Source organism: Salarias fasciatus, chromosome 10 (assembly GCF_902148845.1).
Source record: "Salarias fasciatus chromosome 10, fSalaFa1.1, whole genome shotgun sequence".
NCBI classification, from domain to species: Eukaryota; Metazoa; Chordata; class Actinopteri; order Blenniiformes; family Blenniidae; genus Salarias; species Salarias fasciatus.
Window position 1 is genome coordinate 14,504,251 of NC_043754.1, and position 9,665 is coordinate 14,513,915.

Below are 9,665 nucleotides of genomic sequence, written 5' to 3' on the forward strand. Positions count from 1 at the left end.
CGCTAAAAGTTCAGTGTGTTCTTGTTTGTGATGCTGGGCTGCAATGAACCATTTGAAAATCACAGGTAGCCCCACCCAAAGGCCCATACCAATAAATTTTAAAATCTATTATGATCCAGTGCAAAGCATTTGGTGTTATTATTCAGAACAACAACAACAACAACAACAACTAATAATAATAATAATAATAATAATAATAATAATAATAATAATAATAATAATAATAATAATATCAACAAAAGATTGGTCTGATCTCTGTGGAGGAAACATATTCCTCATTTAAAGTTTATGCAAGTTGATACAAAGGTCCCAACAGTTACACAACTTGGTAGGATGAGTTTTTCTTTTTTTATATATATATTATTTAACACACCCCGCCCCCTCCCCAAAAAAAGAAAAGAAAAAAAAGTCAGCCCTGCAATAAGCCTTTCCTCTCACCCATAAACAGCAACATCATTCATTCCCAACTGCTCCACAAAGCATTCATATCACATAGAACTGTTATTCCCCACAAACTTGGGCGCTTCCAAATGGAAATTTAAATGTAAATTTGATAGTGTCTGCAGTATGCATGAGTATGGTTTTGCAAACAACATGCTGATGTCGCCTGTATTATTTGCAACTTCTCTTACATAAATACGGTGGCGTGTTGTCGAGGCGTTGGAATAAACTCATCTTGATTTTTCATGTGTTTCAGTGTTGGATGAAGTAAGGCGGAGCAGTTTCCGCCCCTGTCTACAACTTTTTTTTTTTTTTTCGAACCGAACAACGACACCCACGCACCGCACTCTCATCACTCACGTTCACTTTCCGGCTACTTAAAAGTTGCTGTCTTGGTTCACACCTCCCACAGTAACAGGACCATCGGGACCACGACAATCCTCCGCACATCTTCACGCGCAGGCTCGTGTGCAGTCTGTGCTCGCTGTGTTGTGACGACTTTAGTGATTCTTATGTGCTAAACAGGATTTTTTTTCTTTTTCCTCTACACATATTTATCAACATCTGACATGGGCGAGATGACTGTCAATGGGAAGAATGGCACCTGCGCGGATTTTGCGCCGAACGCGCACCCGCAGAAACCCAAACATGTGGAGGAAAGGGGAAACTGGGCGACCAAAGCCGAATTCATCCTGACTGTGATGGGAGCGATCATCGGACCTGGGAATGTCTGGAGGTTCCCTTATCTGTGCTACAGAAACGGTGGAGGTGGGTGATTCCACATGCAGAAAGACGCACCACTGCTGGCTGCGCGCGCTGCTTCAGCCTCTCCAATGCTTTTCATTTTTCCCCCTTTTCTCTCATGTGTGCCTCTGAAATGAAAACATGACTTCTTTACAGGTGTGTTCTTCATCCCCTACATCTTGTTCATATTCGCGTGCGGGATCCCTTTATTCTTCCTCGAGACTGCCTTGGGACAGTACACCAGCCAGGGTGGGATTACATGCTGGAGAAAGATTTGTCCTCTTTTTCAAGGTAAATGATTTGTTTAACCTTGTATTTAACATTAGGACGGCAGATGCTAGACGTACTTGACACTGGACTGATAGCTTTTTATTGACTTTCTCTCTATTTCACCCGCACGTTGTATGCGTAATTACGCACAGGCATTTGACACCGCGCGGGGAACAGTCTCCAAATTGACCATTTTTAAATGGATTGTTGCTTCTCTTCCTGGAAGGAATGGGCTATGCCAGCCACCTAATCATCTCATTCAGCGCAACCTCCTACATTACCATCCTGGCCTGGGCGTTTTTCTACCTTTTCTCGTCCTTCAGTGCTGAACTCCCGTGGGCCACTTGTGGCCACTACTGGAACACAGGTGCGTCCCTTTAAACCTCTGATGCGCAGTGGCAGGACTGAGTGTTTTGTCTGTATGAGAAACAGTGTCTTTTGTAACTCTGGAGCAGAGAAGGATTGCAGTGTAATATCCAGTATGTGTGGTTTGTACCGATAGTTTTTGATTTGGGAACTTTGTTTGCTTTTCTTATGCAAGAGTCATGCTTGGACATCAACAACGAAAATGTCAACATCACAGCCAGCAACACAGCCAGGCTGAATAGCACTCTCCCTGTTGTAGAGTTCTGGCAGTAAGTATGAAGCCAACTCAGATTTCACCAAATGCTAATTCTTCTTTCAAACACTTCTTTTTTTTTCTCTCTCTGTTTACTTTCTCCTTTCTCAGTTGTTCCCATCATCCAACCCTTTTTTAATTTCCTTCCCTTTTATTGTGCCAGCCTCTGATATATCTTCTCCCCTCGTGCACCCTCTCATCTCGGCACTCGATTTTCCTTTCTCCCGGTTATGCAGTTATCTTTCCTTTCATCTGCCATTCATTCATGGTCTGCCTCCCTCCCCCACGCCCTTGCCACCTCATTTCACCAGGCATCGCGTCCTAAACATCTCCAGTGGCATTGAAGACCTGGGCAGTCTGAGGTGGGAACTGGTCCTGTGCCTCATCCTGAGCTGGGTCATCTGCTACTTCTGCATTTGGAAGGGCATCAAGTCAACAGGGAAGGTTGGCTGCATGGCTATCTTCATAAAAAAAAAAAATACAGCCAATCGACAAGCAAGCGTAATAAAGCCCATGCAAAGTTGGGGAGAACAAGAAAACCCCGCACATATTTAGGAAACTCTTATGTTAAAACCTGTCAGATAGCCCTGTTTTCTGACTGTTGCACGCAGCTGTAACGTTATAATACTGCAGTGGCACATTAGCTCAGCTCTCACGCTGTGCAGTTCAGTCTGATGACTGATTCACATATTAGGTCCCGCTGGAAGACAAGCGGGAACAAAACAACCGAGTGAACTAGTAACGGCAGAAAGCAGCGGACGCATCGTGCAGTGAGGCTAATGTGTATGATGGGTGCTGATTGACCACTGGCACGGTGTATGCTGATATATCTTGTAGCCTTGTTGTTGGGAGAAGTCAGAGAGGCTCCTCTTTTGGTAAAGAGGAGTTTACTGAAATAGTTACAGAGCTGTTCTTTGCTTGTGGACGTTGTTAATTCTAACAGAGGGAGCAGGAAAGAGAAGGACAGCAGCTTTGCAAGTATTTTCCTGTAAACAAAGTAAAGAGTAATGAAACCACATGAATGTCAGTATTTAAATCACTAATTCTACAATGGTGAACATTTTCTATCTTGGTATTTGATGTATTCTAATGTTATCGATGTGATCTAAAACACTCGAGGTGTCATTTTACTCTGTTTTCAGTCGTTATTCATACAACCCGCAGTGTTTTCGAGGAGTGTGGTTTTGAGACGAGCGTCTTTCTAGGAGATGATGTAACACTGTCTCCAGAGTAAACTTGATTGTGTGAAACCTTGTTTATGAAATTCCCCCCGAAGAATTTGAAACATAACTCAAACATCAGATTTGCTCCACCACAGTATCTTTTCAGTTGGAATAGGGGCGTCCGAGTAGCTGTATCTGGCTACTGGAAACAGAATCAGGTGCATCATCAAGCAGCATCCAGTCCAGTTTAGTGTACTGAAACTTTCTTCTTCATTTCAACATTTGATTCTCAAGCTGAAAAACCTGAAACAATCCCTTTGCTACACTCTAAAATGTAGAATAGGTTTTCAAATTGAAAATCCGCCTGTGTTAAAGAGACGTGACCAACCGTGTCACCTCGGTTAGCTCGTCTGTCACTGACTTTGCGGTAAACATTCAGGCATGCCGTGCTGGACTCAACCCCAAAATCACTGCAGTCACTGGAACTCGTCCACCTCTTGCTTCATAGCCAGCTGTGAGTCCAAAAGTGTTAAATCACAATGCAGTATTAATGCTTTCCTCCTGACAATCTTACAGCTCACCAATTTGGATGAATGAAAAGTAAAAAACAAAAAAAGATTAAATGAGAAAATAAAAGGGCATGCTTGTTCTCCCACTGCATCCTGGTAGTAGAGGTGTTAACGATTTAGTTTCCTTAATTCATTCATTTAGCCCGTGGCATCGTGACAGCTTAGCTTTCATTGGGTTTTAAGATGACCTGCTGCCAGTGGTGTGGCGATTTTCTCACCTTATAGCAGTAAAATGTGCTGTGACTTGTGTGGAATCCTCACATCACGTGTAAAAGAGAGAGAAAAATAACACCTTACAACCCACCTCGTGTGCTGTTGTACCACGACTCTGGGTGTTGGACAGAATTTAGGGTGACGGGTTGGTACGGCGTTGTTTTCAGTGTAGGCCCGTCAGTTTTGGCCTGTGATTAGAGGTAATTGTATTTTTGACAGTTTGGTAAGAACATTGTCCACAGAGGCTTCACGAGGATTACCGGACCGGCCTGATCAGAATTAGGCTGGGTTTCTTCCAAACATGCCTCCTGCTGCCAGCTGGCGCCGGCTCACGTGTGATTGTGATGGATTTGTTTTTGAAATTCATCCCGTCGCCATGCGCTGCATGCGGCTTCCTCAACAAAACTTGAGGTTTCCCATGTGAGCAAACGCGTTCATATACAGAGAAGCTGCTATTTATTCTGGAGATGCTTCAAATGATTTATGAACGAATCAGTTGCAGCAATGCCAGTCATGGTTTGTAAAGAGTTAGTGCAGCATTTGTTTCAACACAAACACATATGAAGCAGAGCAACTCGTGACTTTGAAAACATTGCAAACTTGTATTTATTTATTTATTTTTTTTATTTATTTTTTGTCCTTCCAGGCAGCCTACTTCACTGCCACCTTCCCCTACGTCATGCTGTTTATTTTGCTCATTCGTGGGATTACCCTGCCGGGGGCCATGGATGGACTCGTCTATTATCTCTACCCTGATTTGTCCCGTCTCTCAGACGCACAGGTGAGCCCCGATTTCAGTCGAGGAACGCTAAAGTGATTTTTTTTCCCCCAGTGTTCACCTGCACCTCGTGCACATCTTTTCAGGTGTGGATGGACGCCGGGACTCAGGTGTTCTTCTCGTACGCCATCGGACTCAGCTTCCTCACCTCTCTGGGGAGTTACAACACTTTTAACAACGACTGTTACAAGTAAGTCGAGAGGATGCAGCTGAAGTTAATTTGAAATAATGATCATGAAAATATTTCAATAGTCAAGGGAAAACCTCACGTTAGAGGATTTATTTTTTTTCCCTTTCTTTCTTTCTTTCAGGGACTGCTTCTACTTGTGTCTTCTGAACAGCGGCACCAGCATCGTGGCCGGCGTGGCCATCTTCTCTGTTCTGGGTTTCATGACGTACGAACAGGGAGTGGACATTTCCGAAGTGGCGGCATCAGGCAAGCACCGATCGTTAAACTTTACAGAGAGTCGGACCAACAGTTTCTGGTCACTTTCTGTGAGCGGTGCAGTAAAAATAGCCAAATCTCAAACACACCTTTGCCAAAACGTCACCTCCTGTAAATAGTTTGGCATCATATGATGTTTTTTTTTTTTTCGTTCCATCTTAAGAGGCTTTCTGTCGGAGCCTATTTCATTATTCACTTTTCCCTTTCTCTCTTTTGATATTCTCCCTTTCGGTTATCAAGTTCAGTTCACCTCAGGTCAACAGTGAGCCGATGGAATGCAGGGCTAAAGACATAGAACAGAAGCCAAAGTTGTGATCAGCTGAGATTTTGGCCCAGATATTTAATCTGGAAGCAGTCGGTGAGGTGCGTTGACTTTTGGCAACCAGTCAGACCTACATCGGCCAGCCGCTGGACTCAGAACAGGTGTCCTCAGATCATGTGCAGCACTTTTGGCCTCAAAATCCTCGACCAGAAATAAGCTGAAGTTATGAAATTCACACGCTATAGAAAATTGTTTCCATTTGATTAAAATGTAAGATCATATCATATAAGCTCAGTGCAATATATTCCTAATTAAAGGCAAGAAAATTTAAACTACATTGCCTATGATTGCATAATATTATCAAACAGTCTGTATCAGTACAGTGGAAAAATCCAGCTCTGCTCTCCACTCTTAGATGGTGGCGGCAGGTCAACAACAAGTAATGTTTTTATTGTAAAGGCCAGCTGGAGAGACGCTGCCCTTTGTCCTTCGGCCTGAATGTGCTGTGATGGCACTGCTATGAAATCGCTTTATACGAACAATAATGTTGACGGACACTGACTGGACAAAAAAACAGCCCGTCTGTCTTCTGAACGGGGAGCCGTTCCAACACTTTAATCCTCCCGAATGAATGAATTTTTGCACAGACAGTCAAGGCGTCCTCATGCGACCCCCCCCTGTTTCCCTTGCAGCTGTTGATGTTTCAGGCCTGCCAGAAGTTGATATCATTCACTTTGAACATTTCCAACATTTCACTACACACTGTGCTGTTTATAGTTTTGTTTGTGACAAAAAAAAACAAAAAACAAACATATATGGACATACTTTATATTGTTTGTTGCTGCACAAGTTGATTAAATTTTCACATCAGCAGTAATCGACATACAAAATTCGCATTTCTGTCAAATCCTGACATATTTACATTGATATATTTTGTGTGTGTGTGTGTGTGTGTGTGTCTGTCTGTGTTTCAGGCCCGGGGCTGGCGTTTATCGTGTACCCCCGTGCCGTTGCGGCGATGCCCATGCCTCAGGTGTGGTCGGTGTGTTTCTTCCTCATGATCATCCTGCTTGGACTCGACAGTCAGGTACCAGCGGAGCCTCTTTACCAAACAGGCAGTCGGGCGAATGAAATAAAAGACTAACGGTCGTCGTTCCTGCAGTTTGTCGGCCTGGAGTGTTTGATGACGTCCCTGGTGGATCTGTTTCCGTCGTACCTGCAGCGTGGGCACAGGCGTGAGCTGGTTCTGCTCGCTATTTGCTGCACCTGCTGTTCTCTGGGTCTCCTGCTTGTCACTGAGGTACTGTCCTAAACTAGGATGTTAGGTGACATGGAAAAAGGCAGAAATGACATTATTGGCAGCTTTACTCAATCCTCGGTGAATGTTCTTGTTGACAGGGTGGGATCTACCTGCTCCAGCTGTTAGACCACCACGTCTGCAGCGGCACCACCTTGCTCCTCCTCTCTCTCTGCCAGTCCATCAGCATCGGCTGGATCTATGGCAGGTCACGCACACTTCCAGACAACAGCTCAAAGGCTTCATTGTGAAAAGACATACAGTGTCTCCGAATGACCGACCCCCTCTGATAACGTGTCCTTATCCCTGAAGGTACCGATCGTTTCTATGGTAACATCACTGAGATGATCGGCTATCGTCCACACCCGATTATGAAATACTGTTGGCGCTACATCACTCCCTTCATCTGTTTTGTATGTATTCTATTTAATTTCTATGTAATTGCTTTGTTTTCCATTTCACGCACGATATCGTCAATTCGTAGAGGACGGACGAGCTATCCAGAAAAGTCATGTTCAAACGCAACGCTGTCTCATCTCAGGGCACGTTCATCTTCTCCATCGTCAAATACTCGCCGCTGAGGTTCAACAGCACCTACGTTTATCCGCTCTGGGCCAACATCCTGGGCTGGTTCATCGCCACCGTGTCCCTCTCTCTCATTCCTCTGTTCGTGATCTGGAAGCTGATCCAGGGAAAAGGCACGCTCCGACAGGTGAGCACAGATTTTCGGTTTTTCCAATGAAATGTGAAAATATAGTGGAAAATATCTGGAAAAAAAATGCATACATTATTTAATTTCCTTGCTTTGGTGGTGGATTAGTTATCTGCAGCTGGATGTATTTGTCCAGTCCAGGCTTAAATATTGACTGCTGTGTTCGAACATGCGTGTGTTTGAGTCTAAAGGTTGTGGCGGTACAGTCTGGCTTTACATGCTTTAACGTTCTGAGCCTTTCAGCTGCAACAGAGAACACACATTGTATTGTTGGAGTGGAGAAAAAAAAAAGCATTTAAAGCATGTATTTTTGAACAAAGGAAGCATGGTGCATGTCTTATACTTCCTTTACATGGGCCTCAGCTGTTGAATTGGAACTATTTGAAGCAGTCTGAGCCACGTTGTTACTTTACCAGACAAGTTTTATTCCTTTAGGAGCCTGAAACAAGGGACAGAGTCCGAATCTAAATATAATCCAAGAAATGAAACGTGAACTGTTACACCTGAGAACATATTTTAACTCAAACACGCAAGACACGTACAGAAGTTAAACTGAAGTGACTCATTAAATGCAGTAATGTGCAACTAATTTATCTGTGCAGCCATGAAGTTCCACTCAGTGAGTTTTCTCTGTCTTTTCTTCAGCGCCTGACCGTGCTCTGCACGCCCGTGGACGAAGTCCCGCTGGATCAGAAGCGCCCTCCGTCACAAACCAACGGCACCACTTCTTTGCACAAAGAGCTCGTACCTCTGTCGCATAAAGGCGGACTCACTCAGTGAGCGCAGCGCGGTTTACGCTCACGTTCAGTGGGGATTTGTCGAAACCATTTCCATCAGAAGCTGGAACGCTCCTCGAATATCGCTTGTACAAACGGGCATCAACAGCATTTACTAAACAAATTGTTCCCTTCATTTCGATATAATATATATGGGACGGGCCTCCATGGCAGCCACAGGACTGTTCCAATCGAATGCAAAAACATGATTGAAAAAAAACAAAAAAAAAAAAAAGAAAAACCGAGAGCTCGAACCTATTTATTATTTTTTCAAGACACATTTTCCGGGTGAATTTATCAAGTCTTAAATGTACCTATTGCAACATCTTTAACTTCCTATTTTTCAGTATGTTATTTCTAGCAAAGAGAAGGAAGCTAAATTCACTGATATTGACTAAATATGGAAACCCGCCATGATTTCCAACCTAAAGATCAGAAAGGCGGCATGTATTTACATTTAAAAGCATGTCGTTGCATGTATTTCTAATTTCAGTGCATCAAAAGGTGGACTTTTTTTTTGACACACGATCGACCAATTTCAGAACATTTCAGAATTTCCAGGGGTTTTTTTTTGTCTTTTTTTCTTTTTAGCTGTCTCGTCTTCTCAATAGGTGCAGTATGTGTTTTTTTATCTGAATGTCACATCTTGACATTCAGACAATTTTTTGAACTCTGATAGTTCTACATAAAGAAGCTAGTGCCTCTGAAAGCTTTAATGAAGTGCCTTAAAACTAGTTTTTATAGTTTTTATTTTAGGATTATTTCATTAAATGCAAAGTGCACACACATACACACCTAATGAGTGTTTTGGAGCAGTTTATTGAATGACTTTGTTTTGTATATCTACTACAAGGGTGTTTGAATACAACCATCTTAAGAGACTGGTCTTTTTTTTTTTTTCAATGAATCTTTTTTTAAGCATTTTAAGTGTTTTTATTTTCAATGTGTTCAAACTGTGAGTGAATAACAACAGGAACGGGGATGCTGACGACAGGTGATACTTTCAGCACTTTATAAAATAAAGACGTTTGCAGAACACTTCCATTTTGATGCTGCTGTCATTGAGGCGAGTACATCTATTCACTGCAGAAACTGAGATCTGTAATGAAACAAAGGAAATATACCTGCGACTGAGAGCTTTAAAAATTTAATATTTTTTTTAAATACTTCCTGTAATGAAAGGAAAACAGACCTCTCTCAGGTCAGAAAGCACATGGGGCTGTCACACAAGAGATATGGAAACATGTATGGAGATCAATTCCTGTTATTTCAGGGGTTTGAATGTTTGCAGAGGTCTCCTGTGAAGACCTCATGCTGTTTACGCAGTTGGTAATGTCCAGGAGTGTCAGTCCATTCCAGTCGGCACTGTTATTGAT

The 9,665-nt window shown here is 42.9% G+C and overlaps 1 protein-coding gene across 1 annotated transcript; it reads left to right on the forward strand.

Annotated features, from left to right (window-relative positions):
• The first annotated feature begins 1,019 nt into the window (after positions 1–1,019).
• LOC115395701 (sodium- and chloride-dependent GABA transporter 2-like) lies at positions 1,020–8,293 on the forward strand. Its single transcript, XM_030101334.1, has 14 exons — positions 1,020–1,209; positions 1,342–1,476; positions 1,682–1,822; positions 1,997–2,090; positions 2,386–2,518; positions 4,666–4,800; positions 4,884–4,987; positions 5,109–5,233; positions 6,479–6,591; positions 6,667–6,804; positions 6,903–7,005; positions 7,114–7,214; positions 7,343–7,513; positions 8,159–8,293. Exons 1-14 carry the CDS (start codon positions 1,020–1,022, stop codon positions 8,291–8,293), a joined length of 1,818 nt encoding a protein of 605 aa, XP_029957194.1.
• The last annotated feature ends 1,372 nt before the right edge of the window (positions 8,294–9,665 follow it).